This window comes from Aphelocoma coerulescens, chromosome 4, assembly GCF_041296385.1.
Source record: "Aphelocoma coerulescens isolate FSJ_1873_10779 chromosome 4, UR_Acoe_1.0, whole genome shotgun sequence".
NCBI lineage: Eukaryota > Metazoa > Chordata > Aves > Passeriformes > Corvidae > Aphelocoma > Aphelocoma coerulescens.
This window is the reverse complement of record NC_091017.1, coordinates 51,210,059-51,224,286: the sequence shown is the minus strand read 5'-3', so window position 1 is coordinate 51,224,286 and position 14,228 is coordinate 51,210,059. Positions and strand designations below refer to the sequence as shown.

The following is a 14,228-nucleotide window of genomic DNA, read 5'->3' as shown; positions in this document are numbered from 1 at the left end:
CAAATGATGAGCACTAAAGCTCACATTTTTGTACCTCTATGATAGGCTACATAGATGTATATGCTCTAATAGATTACCAGCATTTCAGGCACTGCCATAATACAAATATTTGTAAGAGCATGGTAACTAAAAGAGCTGGAAATGGACTCCTGCTGGAATTCCTTGGAAAGGGCATCACACAGCGTATCTCAGTAACGTGGTCCTTGACAATGCAGAGAGATCCACAATAACCCCTCTCCTGCGAGCCTTAAAACTCATTAACAACTTTGAAGTGTAAGTACTTCCATTTTAATTAAACTGAATGCCATCACTGTATTTATTTGCTTTTTGGACTTGGAAAGGAGATTATTCCTTTTAGTAGTTGCCAGATAGTGAGATTAAGAAAATGAAGGAAGTCCTACTTTCTGGGGGAAAAACAGAAGAGATATTGTAAGGATTAGGCATGAAATAAGATCAAACAACTTGAGGGTATGTTGATCATTGCAGAGCGATTTACTGTTTCATTAGGAAAAAGAAAACCAAGAATTGTTAGAGAAGTTCCGGATGCTCCATACACAAGCTGAAGACTGGGAAATGAAGGCTCACCAAGCTGAAGGAGAGAGCAGCTCAATGCGACTTGAACTCCTTTCAGTAGACACAGATCGGAGACATCTTCGAGAGAGAGTAGAATTTCTGGAAAAAGAGATTCAAGGGGTAATAACTTGTGCAATGAAATTCCATATAGGAAAGTGGGATACATTCAAGTGCTTTTTAATAAGGTCAATGTATGATATTTAATGCCTTAATGGAAAATGATTTCTCTATGTGATTGTTTCAAATATGAACACTGGAGTTTTTGAAACATTAACTGATTTGGTTTAGATGTGCTTTCCTTCACCCCCCAAAATTAGAATCATGGCATACATTTTCATAGTTTTACATCTCCTCTGTTGGGTTATCATTGTTACTATGACATTGTAAGAAACTTCTGTTTATTTGCTTCAGAATATTTTCATATAGCTTTATGAGTACTTTGCAAGCTTAGTTCTTATATTTCGTTGAAGCTTTGAATGAAATATTTGAAGCATTGGTGGCTGGAGTCAAGGTAAAAATCTGGTAGACATCCAAATTCAGAACCAGGATTCCATAATACTGAATCCTAGACCAATATCATAGAACATAATGAGGTTTATATTTTAGAAACAATAACTTCATAGAGATTAAAGAAGTTCTAGAGTATAATTGCTGTGGATTGACTACATTTTGTCTCATAATTTTAATTAGCCAGAAAGAGTTAGAGACTATATTGTAAACTGAGTTAAAAATAGGTTGTATGTTTGCAGTTTAAGCTTTTTAGTTCTCTGAGGCTGGAATACAGCCTTGTTCTGTTCTTATATAGTACTTATATAATTGTTCAAGTTGGTGATTAAAAATTGCAAAGATTATTTATTAGTTGCCCTTAGCTGTGTTTTAGGAAGAGGGAAGGAATATTAAGTTAATTTTATAGGGAAAGTTAACTTTGAAGGGAAAATAAAGTGTTAAGAAAACCCAAGTTATTCTACAGGAGACTTAAATTTAACACTGAAAGTGTATCCATATTTGGTTTTGTTTAGCATATTGTTGCACATCAAGTATATGAATCTCAGATGTCCTCCATAACGAAAAATGTGTCCAGATTGGAAGAGGATCTTAAACGTGAAAATCAGGATAAGGCTACTGTGTTGGCAGACCTGACTTCTGTGAGGGAACTCTGTGTGAAACTTGAGGCTAGCAAAGAACTTTTAGCTCGACAGCTGACATCCAAAAGCATGGATTGTGAAAGGGTAAGCAGCGAAGACAAATTTAATTTGCTATAACAAAGTAACTTCCTTTGCTTTAATAGTTTTTGGAGAAGAAAATTACTTCTGAGAGCAAGGTAAGTTAATTTACATCACTAGTTTTGCCTTTTTATATAAATTATAAATTTTACAATGTACAGATTTGTAGCTGTGGGTTTTGTACAAAAAGAGGGAGTTTCTTTGATTCATTATCACTGCAAAGTGTTGCAGGTGTAGTTTTAGCTGTACTGCAGACAGATCACATATATTTCTTTTTCGTTTTTAATTTACTCAAACTTTATAAAAAGCAAATAGTGCATTTCTTGATATTAATGACCTTACTCTAATGGCTTCTTTTCAATTAAATTGAAATTTAGATACAGCTGGAATTCATTGAATATTTTGAAATAGTTTAAACAGTTCTAAATATTCATATTTTCGGAACCTTTTTCTTTACAGCTGATTTTGTCTTCATTTAGTGACTCGGTCAGGCTTTCTGGGACTGTAATATTCAAGACCTTGTTTATATTCACAGAACTGAAGAGGAAAACAATTATTCCTACATTTTCAGCAAAAGCCAGGAGGCTAAGTGTGAGCTGACTTAGTAAAATAGAATGAAGTATAGTAAATACTGTTTTTGTGCTTGTGCAAAGTTCTTTGTTAAAAGCCAGTTTGTGTTCCAGGTACTTACCTAAACAATTCCAGCACTCAGTCATGTAGCTCCCAGTAAAACATTTGATAGAGGTACAGCTTGAATGGTTTTAAATTAAGTCTAGTTTAAAATAATTACAGACTTACATTGTTTTATAAGCTCAGTTTCCTATTCTTTTTTATGAAACTTAGGATCATTTCAGTTTCTATAACAGCTCTTCGCAAAATAAAATTCTCTGTGTAAATTAGGGTATTAATAACATATAAAATTTGTGCCTTAGGTTCTAGGAGAATTAGAAGATATAAAATCAGAAGTAGAGTTGCTGAAAAAGCAGCTATCCAGTGAGAGACTTACAGTTCAGAATCTTGAAACGTTACTGGCTACTAGTAGAGACAAAGAATTTCAGAATCAATTAACGTCCCAAGAGAAAGATACCGAAATTCAGTTACTGAAAGACAAGCTAACACTGGCTGAGAGCAAACTGTAAGTTTTAACAAGTGTGTGTGTGTGTGTGTGTGTGTGTGTGTGTGTGTGTGTGTTACGTGGTTTGCAAAAGAACTATTTCTTTGTGACAATACTCATTCACAAAATCTGGGTGTTCAGTATGGCTGAGCAGATTTTTGCAGCAATGTCTTTTGACCTTTCCTGGCATGTTTACTTAAAGTTTCTTTACAGGTCTTTCATACTGCTTTCAATTAATCAGCATTTTGGTGCATGTTAGTTTAGTGCAAGTAGTAAACTTAAGCAGGACTTCCAAAGGAAACATCCTCTACATAAAATTCTAACATGTGTTTACTTCTCACAAAAAAACCCCCAAGTATATTAAATTCATGGTAAATGTGAATTGCTTATCTACTGAAGATACCTGTTGTCCCTGCTTTTATTGAAGAATCACTTACATAATGAATAGTGAAGTCATAGTGCTTTAAAAAAAGCAAAAGTACTTTTGGTGCTGTTGATATTAACTGTTAAGGAAAAAGTCCTGTATCACTTATTATTCCTTTGAAATACAAACAGAACTAAACCTGACACACTAAATGTGGCCAGCAACTTCTTATGCTGTGGATCTGCCTAAAGAAGCAATAGCTTTTAACAACACTTGTATAAGAAAGTCTATAATCTGTTTGGAACAATGAAGTTAAAAGGGGAGGTATTTTGTTTGTGTGAAATTCATGCACAAGAGAAGATTTAAAAATTCCTCTTCATATTATGGAGCAGGGAATTTGAAGTTTCCATGATGTATCATCTTAGAATTATTTGGGTTAAAAAAGACCCTTAAGATCATCAAGAGAAGCTCTTAAACAAAACCTGCCAAGTATCATGACATGATAATTCTCCTAAGGATACATCAGCAGGGACTAGTGATAGCTATGCATTAAATAGCAAGAAGGAGGAGTAGCAGCTGAATGTAGATGGTGGTGAAGAGTGAAGTCAAAGATGAACTTCAGACAATGAGATACACCCATTTAGTAAATACTAATGTAGGGAGAGAAAGGAAATGTATGGAAGTTCATAGAACAGGTAATACTCCTTATGAGATACAGAATGTAGCCTACTGAAACAGGTAAACTGTGTAACTTGGTGACACAGATGTGCTAGAAATATGCTTCTGGTTGATTTATGTCGAGGCTACAGCTTGTGGCTTATGATGGTCCACCTCAAGTAGCAGTGATCTCAGTGAATCTGGAGATGACAACATTATTGATTGCCCCTGCGGAACTAATTGCTTCATGTTTTAGTATTGCTGATTTTTGTTTACTTGGGGAAAAAATGTTAGTTGCATACAATGAACATAAGATAATAGAAAGTCCTGATTATGAAGTTCAATATGCAATTTAGAAAAAACACAGACCAACAAAACCCCAAAAACAGACTATAAAAAAGGAAAGAAGGAGTTTTAAATTAAATTTAATTCAGTTACTTTGTGTACAAACATTATAAAACTCTGTTTAACTAAGTGGATAGTAATTTTTTTGCTATTTTGCTTTTGCACACATTGTAGGGTTCATTTGTTTTTTGTAAATGTTAATGCTTGCATTGTTAATACGGTGGGATATTGCAGGAAGAAGGAAAATGCTCTTGGAGAAAGAGTGGCCATTATGCTGAATTGTTTCCCACTGTTTATCTCAAAGGTTCTGCATGTTACTAGGCAAGTGTTCAGGTGTGAGAGCTAGTTATATATACCTTATTTTCTACTATTTGGTTTGTGGTAGTTGCAGTCTAAGAAACAGGAACTTTAAATGCTCACAGCTGTGACTGAAGTACGTGACAATTATATTTGTGTCTTGCAAAATACAAAAATTCATTTGGCTTGGCAGAATTTCAGTTCTAACTGACAAAAATCATCTGCCAATATTTTTGAACATTATTTGAAGTTTTGGCTTTACAGAGCCTGTCCTTCCACTTTATTTAGAAAATGGCACTGCTGCAACCTCTGACTTTAGAAGTATTGTCAGAATTAAGTTTAACTTGTGAAGTTCTCCAGTGCTGTATTTATCATTTCTGTAAAGAGTAAGTCGTTGTGTTACTTTGAGTGCTGCATGGGTGATAGTACAGTAAAGGAGATCTTGAGGCTCTAGCGTGACTAAAGAATTAAATAAACAGAGAATATGGAATCATGTGTATCATCATGTAAACTTATATGATGATTACTGTGCATAAAGGGTTTTAAATTTAAATATTTCTAAACCTTGGAGTGATTTACTTAATGCTCTTAATTTTGTTTAAATGTCATTGACATGGAATAACCTCAGAACTCACAAACTGTTTGCTTTCTTTCCTTATTTTACAATAATGATATTGGGCTCTGAATTCTTACCTCCATCCTGAAAGCATATGCCTGTCTTTGAAGGACTTATAAGATATATCATCGAGATGTCTTGTCTTCTGCATCTGTTCTCAACATATTGGATCAAGATACCATTCTAGGAATTTTACTGATGAATAGGGACCATGGGAAAAAATATTCTGCCATTCTATTTGGAACAAATCTCGAGTAGTTTTCGTCTTCCTGGACTCAAAGACCAGCGGGTGCCAGACAGGAAGTCTTTGACTGACCTAGGAGTGGAACTCATTTTTCAGAATTCCAATCCAGTGCTTTAGCAATAAACTAGTACAACTTTGCTTCTCCAGAAGTGACTTTTGAGCACTCCACCTCATACTGGCTTTGAAGACTGTATGGAATAAAACAGCTGTCTAGATTCTCATTTAGACAACTTATTTTACATGCAACAATTTATTTTTCTTCCTTTATAATGTAATTAATGGTATTTTGCAACCAATAATTGAATTGGCCAAGCTGATGATTTACTAAGAATTATATTAACTATGTTTCTGAAGACTTTCAAGGCTCCTCTTCATTTTGATTCTTGCAATTGAAACAGTTGGCCCCATAACAGTTGTAGTTAACAAGCTTTCAGACTCTGTTTTGCTGGTCTGGTATTTGCTTTAATACAATTTTTACTTAGATTTGATTCAGTTGTATTCATGGATAGCCAGATAGTTTCAGCTTACTTGATAAAATTTTTACTGAAGCCATATCTGTTATGTTTGTAATTTTTTGTGGATATTTACTGATTTTTTCTTCTTTTTTTACATAAAAACCATCTCAAATTGCAACAGAGGATAGTAAATCAATAAACTAATGTTGTAATTGCTTTGTCTGTTTTTATAAAACATGTTTGTGTTTACCTTTGTCTGAAAAATAACATGATGCAGTCAGGATGTAGTGAGACACTTGCCAATCCTCACTTCATTCTCACCTTAGGTTCTTCCAGAAACATTCTATTGTGTTCATTTGGTTCTTGCTGCTTCTAATTTGTCTTTGACTTAGTCTGTGAAACAACATGTTCAGTATCTGGTTTTGTTTTATCTTGCTCTAACTTCTCTGGGCTCCTAGCTGATGTTGTTCAAAGAAAAATTTGTTGCTTCTCACGTTTTTTTTTTAGAAGCAGCAATAATAGAGAGGTTTCTGTACTTCGAAGTAAAGTTGCCCAGCTGCAGACTGACTGTGATGTTTTAAAAAGGAAGCTGACAACTGAGCGATTTGAACGGTGAGATGCTGATTTTTCAGGGAGTTGGCTCTCCCTCCTTGTTTCTTCTTTCTCACTTTTAAAACTGTTGCTTTTTTCAGTAGTGAGGAACTTTTTTGGAAAACCCTGTTCCTCTTGTCATGCAAAGTCTAATATTTTCATCCTGAAAAATGCTTAATTAAAAATGAAAAAAATCTTATACAGCTTCTGGATTTCTTCTTAAGTTTTGTGAGTTTACCACTGACTCTAAAAATAAAAAAAAAAATCCCTTCTCATGAAAACAGGAATAGAATTGAGTGACTTTACAAGAAGATGAGACTTTTTGCAAAGTTCTATTTTCTTCCTTTAACATCCTGCAGTAGCAAGGTGTTGTGTAACTGAGGTTGCTGTTTGTTGGCAGAGAGCGAGCAATTCAGGAGATGCGTCGGCACGGCCTCTCCACATCCTCACTACGGGCTTCGCCTCCCCTCAGCTCCACACTGAGGTCTCCCTCGAGGTCTCCAGAATGCAGCACTGTAAGAACAACTGATCAAGCAGCAGCTGAAAAGTAAGTGATTTGATTTTAGCAGATCATTTCTGTTTAAGAGTTAGGTTTAAACTGTTTCTTAATAATCTTTTGTGATCATATGAAATAGTTACACACTTCAAATGTTTCTAAGTTCTGCTTTTGCTGTCTCTCCTACTATAAAATATTGATTGCAACCAATAAATGCAAAGTGCTCTCCAAAGACCATATAATATAATGGATTCTCATTCCTCTTTTTGTTAATGGTCTTGCACCACCCGACAACTTTCAAATATATGTTGCCTGTGTATTACTACCATTAATTATGTCCAAATATAGTTTGCCAGTTTATTGCTGTTAATAGTTATCTCCAAACAATGAATGCTTCATATTAAGAGGAACGCCATGAAATTCTCCTGGGTTTAGCAGTGAAGGAAAGACACTCCACAGAAGAGTCCAACTAAACTGCATTTGAACCCTACACATTAGATGAAACTATCTCTAAAACAAGAGCATAAAAAGAATTAATACATTTTTCATTGTTAGTGCTTGAATCTATGAATGTCTAAGATTGTGATCACTGTAGTCCATAAAAAAATCAAAATCGGCCTCTGTTCATTTTCACTGTCATTTTTGTTCTTTTAGGGATCATTGTTGTTTTAGATGATGCCGGTTGTGGGTTACAAGCCTGATTATTGACTGTAGATCCCCCCGTCCTATATTGCATAATAAATTGCAGTGAAGAGGGGAAGGACAGGGAGAGATGAAAGTTTGTTGAGATATTGTTGTAGGAAATACGTGTGCTGTGACAGCTCATGAATCTAGCTAACAGATTTAAAAGTTTATTTTTGTTGGTAAATATGTATGGCTTGTTCTCAGCTTACTTTTGTTAAGAAAGACACGGGTTTCTTGAGAACTGAGCTCAGTATGGCATGAACCCACATTGTCAGCAATTTTTCTCTTTTGTGCGTTTTTGGGCAAAGCAAAAAGTGGAAACTGTAGCAAATGAGATACTGTCAGTGGGGATGAAACGGCAATTATGCCTTTTGCTCTACAGGTGAGCCCCTACGCATACCCTGTTATGTTGCAAAACAACATTTTGACTGAAATGATGACAGAGAATGTATTTCTGAGAATGAGTATCATCAGTAGAGAATTGCCTTTAGTCTTCCTTACTTTACAGTGAGTCCTGAGAGCAATAAAAAGTCCAGTTGCTATGCTTGAAGGATACCATGTGGTGCACTATTTTTATCTAATATTTGTATGATTAGTTTTAACAATGTTAACTCTGTACCATATCTTACCAGCAAATAGCCCATTTTCATGAAGTATGTATTTTTAAAGAAGCTGGTTTTTAACAACTGAATTCACATGCAGTTGCTATGCGTATCTTGCCTTTTAAACATATCAATTACAGTAGAGTGATCTCAGCAGTACTGTTACCATCTTTCATCTTATTTATTCTTTCTTGGGAGCTTACCAGAGTAAAGTGTACTCTGTAATTACTGTTCTGTAGTGTTACAGCTGTCTCTCTCTAATTCAATTTAATCTTCTCAAGAAATTTTCTCTTCCTCCTCATCTCACTTTTATTTTTGTAAATTATTTTAGCAATGGGTCAATGGTGTAGAGTTTTGGGTAATATGCTAATAGTTGATATTTGGGAATAACAGAAGAGCATATGGGGAGCCTAAAGCTAATTATTACATTTTATCCTAATATTAATTAGCAAAATAAAATAGTTACGTTTATTTTGACATCTTTCTCCACAGAAGTGTGACCTTCAAAGAATAACCCGTAACTGAATAACTTGAGTAACTGAAGCATTACCTTGTTACAAGGACATTTTTTTTTTTAAGTTATGTATGCTGTCTTGTGTTCTACCTCTGTTTTCTTCAAATCAGTGATTACCTTTGAAACCTCTGAGAACGGGTGAAGTAATTGACTGTGCAAAATTCTGCTTTCCCAACTAGCAGCAGGGACTGGCCTTTTGCTGTCTGTTTGACAGGTTTTATATCAAGCCTAGCTAAGTTTTATTACTATTTTGGAAACATAGTAATTAGAAGAAGGAAATGAGTACTTGATTTGACAATCTATCATTTTCATTTCACTATTTTATTTGTTTGCTTATCTCATATGATTGTGGAAGTTTATTCATCTTAACTTGAGTAACATAGAATAACATCCCCAACTGTCTTAAAAATGCTGAGCCAGTGTATGTTTTATACTCATGATGATTTCCTATGTTTGTGCTTCTAACAAATGTTTTCTGTTTATAGGTTATTCTTTATGGTATTTAAAAGCATTGGTTATCTATTTTGTGAATGCATTTTGTTTACTGTACCTTAATAAAAAATATGTATCAGTTATTCTTTATTACTGTTTTTGTCAACTAACTCATCTCCTTTTGTTTAATCTTTGTGTGAAATTGCATTTTAAATATCCCCATATTTAATAAAAAGTGAAGAGAAAATTTTTTAAAGATGTATTGAAGTACTTTAAATATAAAAAAAATTCTCAAAGCATTTTATATTCAAACTTTTGAATCATATCTGGAGATATTTTTCAAATTTTGGTTTTAAAAGTTCAGAGCAAAATTCATGGAGTCATTCACACAATTAAGCTCAAGCTGTTGGAGAGGTGACACAGGACTTTATGCTGTGACATATGTATTAGGTAAATGAAGTGAGAACTAATCATGAAATATCTGGTGTGTTTAGCAGAGGAGCATTTCAAACTTAGTCTTTGAAGTAAGATGCAATTAGTCAGTGCAATCTTATGATAGGCTCTTCATGTCCATCTATGCAGGTAATTGTATCTCACATCCTTCTATTCAGGAACGTACAGTTTTCTAATAATTACACGCCATCAGGGTGACACAATGTGTATTCATAAGAATTATCCAGAGCAATAGAAATGGGAGGATGCATTGTTGCACATCCTTGCACTGGCCAACAGGTCCTGTTCTCCTGGCCTAACATCCAGTAAAAAACTCTGATTACCAGATAGCATTACAAGCAGCTCTAAGGTGTAAACAACATATTCAATAACATGGGAAGAAAATCTTTTTTTGCTCCTAGATTTTATCTAGTTTGCACTAAGATGGTTACACTTAAAAATGATTAAGAATATTGTGTTAACTGGAAATACTGTCTTGTATATTATATATTAAATTTTACTGATTAAAACCAGCTTAGAACACCTATTCAAAAGTACTTGAAAATACTTGTATCACTTTAGCTTTCTGAGCCAGGGAAGGAACTGTGTATTCATGGTGGGTACATCTTACATGTTTTACTTGCTAGGTCTTTCATTTGCCAGTTACAGGAATGAGGAGGTGCTTGTCTAGCTGTTACTTACCTATTAATACTGTTTGTAATTAAGTCAATAGTTTACACTGATGTTAATTGGTGTTAATTATTCAGGGTGATTTAGTAAGAAGGACAAAACTCATGTTCTGCTCTTGATGTTTTCAGTGGTGACTTTTAAATATCCTATTTTGTAAATAAACCCTTTAAAATTAGAATTATTTTTAAAAAAGCAAATGTTCCACTTAATTGAAAACAGTGTATTTCATCTTACTGAAAAATGCATATTTTGATATTACAATTAAAACCATAACAAATTCATGGATATCCATTACATGGATATATCAATTATGAAGAACTAGCAGCTCATTGAACACAGGTGTTATAATAAAATTGGTATCATTTCAGTGACCAAAGCCTGTGCAGGTTTCTAGTATTAAAACATTACTAATATTCAGACTGTAGTATAGCTGTCAGTGTGCTTTCTTGTTACTATTATTTTATATACATTTTTATAAGCAACTAGAGTAAAACGAAAGTAAGTTTTAAACAACTTTGCTTTAAAATCAAGTATTTCAATTCATGAAGTAGAAAACAAGCATGAATTTGTGGGAGATTTAAATCTGTGGACTACTGCATATGCCATGTATGAAATGAGCCTTATGTGAGTGAGATGTTAATGTGGCTCGCCTGGACTCTGCTCCAAGAGGCTTCCCTGCTGTTCTCACCTTCTGGAAGATCAAAAGCACCCTTGGCTGCTGGGGTGTAGTCCTCAGCTGGGGTGAGTTGCAGGGGGAGTGTGCTAGACATGAAATTGTGATAAAACTCCATATACTCAAGTTATCTTATTATCTGCAGTTGGGGGGGGGGGGGGAATAGCTTTAGGGGAATAATAAAGGAGAAGCAATAATCGTTGGGACTGTTTTCCTACAAAACAGTGGAAGTATTGTCAGAAGCAGGGGAATCTAGAGATAATAAAAGGACAGGTGTTTTCAGTGTATTAGAACTGAATTGCTCAATTAAACATCATAATGTGTTTCTGAGAAATTCTTAGAATTAGTTGGTTTTGGGTGTTTTGCATTTTACATTATGTCCCTAAAATTTAGATAATTAACCTATATATAAATAAGCAATTGTTCTTTTTTTGTCACCCTCAATCTGAGAAACACTGATGTTCCTGTGTGATGCTAATTTAAAAAAAAAAGGCTAAGATTAGAGATTCAGTCTTCTGTTTTAAAATATTTTATACAGAAATTGATGTATGTGTGGCAGCCTGACCTAGGCCAATGCTGTAATTCCTAAATGAAACCCGCAGATTTTGGGTTGGTTTAAATCATTCCTTGGGAGAGAACTTTACACTTCTTTGCTAACAGTGTAAGAAACCAGTGGTGTGTGGTTTTGGTACCCTAGTCTTACAGCTTTATATAAAAAGATCTTCCAGTTTCATTTCATCCTCTGACCCTTCACAGGTCCCACAAAGATCATAGTAGCTGCAGCAATATTAATTCCTGGACCTAAAGTCTTACCATTCATCCTGCAGTGTAAATGGTGTGGGGGAGAGAAAGCCTTGATGCCGTGCAAGAACTGATCAGCAGTAGCTGAAATGCTGGTGGTGTCAGGGCTGCTGTGTTACCTCAGGGCTTTAGCCAGAGAGGCAGAGAACCAGCCCATCCATCTCCTGTCAGGCTGCAGGGTTATCTCTGCCACAGCACAGCAGCAGAGCTCCAGCTGGGCTTCCAGCAGATTGCCTGCACGGTGGCAGCCCCTGCCTACATATGGGCTGCAGACGTGGCTTGCCCAAGGTAACCAACTCCCCAGCACACAGTGTCTTCCATAAGGCTCCCAAGACAACATGGACGTGCATGTTCTTGGAAAGTGCAGCAAAGAGCCCAAAGATGATTAAGGGATCGGAGCATCTCTCACATGAGGACAGTCAGAGCAAGCTGGGGGTGTTGAGCCTTGAGAAGAGAAGGCTCGACGGGAGAACATCTCCATGGATAACTGTGCGTGGGAGTGGGAGTAAAAGTGGGTGGGAGTAAAACGTCTGAGGCAGTCTCCTCTCAGTTGTATCCAGGGGAGGTACAAGACAATGAGCACAAATTGAAATACAGGGAATTCAATTTAAACATAAGATTTTAATTTCTTTTCATGAGGGTGATCAAACAGTGCAACAGGCTGCGCAGAGGGGTTGTGGAGTCTCCATAGAGGTATTCAAAACCCACTGGGGGACAGTCCTGGACAGCCTGCTGTCGGTGACCCTGTTTTGAGCAAGGGTTTGTTGGACTAGGCAGTCTTCAGAGGCGCAAAAATCCTGGGGCTCTGGGAAACTTTCCTACAATTCCACACAGTGGTGTGATCAGGTAAGTGCTTATCCAGCTGCGGTGAAATTGACCCTTATTATCTCTGTTATGATCTTTGACATTTTAAAAATTCCATCTATAAAAATAATTGCTGTTGTTTTGTCTTGATATTAGTTATATCTATGTTAGACATCAGGTGAGTTTTGGAATTTATCATGCTATTAGCCTCTCCCTCCTTTGTGTACTGCGAGCTCAACATCATCCAAGCAGAGCTGCCCCACCAGTGTTGTCAGTGCTTTGTCCTTTACCATTTCAAGGTTGATGGTGCAGGAATTTAACTAGAATGGCATGACGGAAAATGGAGGAAAGGGGGGAAAATGAGAACATAAGTAGCTTCTTCTCAGTTTAAATACTCCTGAGCAGAGATGCCTGTGTTTTCATGACTGCAAACACAGAAATTAGTTTCAGCATGGTTGCTCAGCTGTGAGTCAGTCCAGGTCTGCAGGAGCAGATACTGCTCTTCGGGGAGATTTCTAGTCCAAAGGAGAACATTGACATCTGAACTTGTTTTTATTTGGAAAGACATGTGTAGGTTGATGGATGTGAGGAATGAGACAACTCTTTGTAGAAATTAAAACAATTTATTAAAACAGAAAAATTGAGAAATTGCAAAAACTAACAAAATATAAAAATTTGGGATCCTAGTGGCTCAGGAGGTATGCCCCAGGAGCGCAGGGATTCAGGAACTTTAGGCTTAAGGCAGCTCTGAACCTCAGGTAGAGAAAAAAAAAAAGAACTTGCAGTCTAGGCTGGTCAAAAAGAAATCTATTTCTAAAGGCCCCTAAAAAGGGGTAGGTTTCTCCAGCACTGAATTTAGCAAGCTGGAGAGGAAGGGAGAATGAGAATGGGCGTGTCTTTTCTTACACCTTTATAGCTTTTGCTCCGCCCACAGCCTGCCCACAGCCCACCCCTTTGGTTTAAGGTGATTGGTGTTTTCCCTTTGACAGACCATCTCTGTCCACCAATGGCTCTTCCTGGTCAGAGGGGTGATATTAGTTGAGATAAGGGTCAGGTGCTTACAGGGTACGGCTATGGGGGCTGGGCTGTTTGTTGCAACTGGGGTTTTTAAAATCTGCCTTGAAACCAAGGTACAAGTAAAACATAAAAAAATACATCCAACACATCTTAAAACACTTGTAAAAGTATACAGTAAACACAGGAGGACCATAAAAACTTGATTAGTGTACCTGGGCTGATGGGTTAATTTTAACATTCAATTTAAAAATGTTAAGCTCAAAATTAATTAAAGCACTTAATATGCAAAGACCAAGCACAAATAGGGATTTCATGTATGACAATGGACTATAGCTGTGTCTGCAATCTTTATCTGTACCCATTTGCTTTGCATAAATACATAAAGATGTTGAATGGGAGGAAAGGCACTCCCGCCTTGCTCCTGGCTTTTACATGGCGTCTTTGTGCCACCTAGTGGACCTGGGTCATATAAATATTTGCAATACCTAATGTAAAGGTAGCAGTCAATGTACTTAACAGTCACCTAAATAGATCTGGTGCATGAGCTTAAACTTCTGAGTTATCTGTGCCCTGTAGACTGTGGCTTCAGTTGTGATGGGACTGA

At 36.1% G+C, this 14,228-nt stretch overlaps 1 protein-coding gene across 5 annotated transcripts in view; it reads left to right on the top strand.

Moving 5' to 3' along the window:
* The window catches only part of CEP135 (centrosomal protein 135), a 36,520-nt gene extending 27,176 nt beyond the window's left edge, over positions 1 to 9,344 (top strand). For 3 of the 5 annotated variants that reach the window (XM_069014062.1, XM_069014063.1, XM_069014061.1), the window contains 6 exons: positions 508 to 693; positions 1,593 to 1,802; positions 2,729 to 2,931; positions 6,396 to 6,500; positions 6,880 to 7,026; positions 8,754 to 9,344. In XM_069014062.1, coding sequence (XP_068870163.1) covers positions 508 to 693; positions 1,593 to 1,802; positions 2,729 to 2,931; positions 6,396 to 6,500; positions 6,880 to 7,026; positions 8,754 to 8,775 — 873 coding nt within the window. In that variant the 3' untranslated portion in view covers positions 8,776 to 9,344. Of the gene's footprint in view, positions 1 to 507; positions 694 to 1,592; positions 1,803 to 2,728; positions 2,932 to 5,280; positions 6,501 to 6,879; positions 7,027 to 8,753 lie in introns of those variants that run through there. The other 2 variants (XM_069014064.1, XM_069014065.1) reach the window with 2 other exon arrangements.
* Positions 9,345 to 14,228: the final 4,884 nt, after the last annotated feature.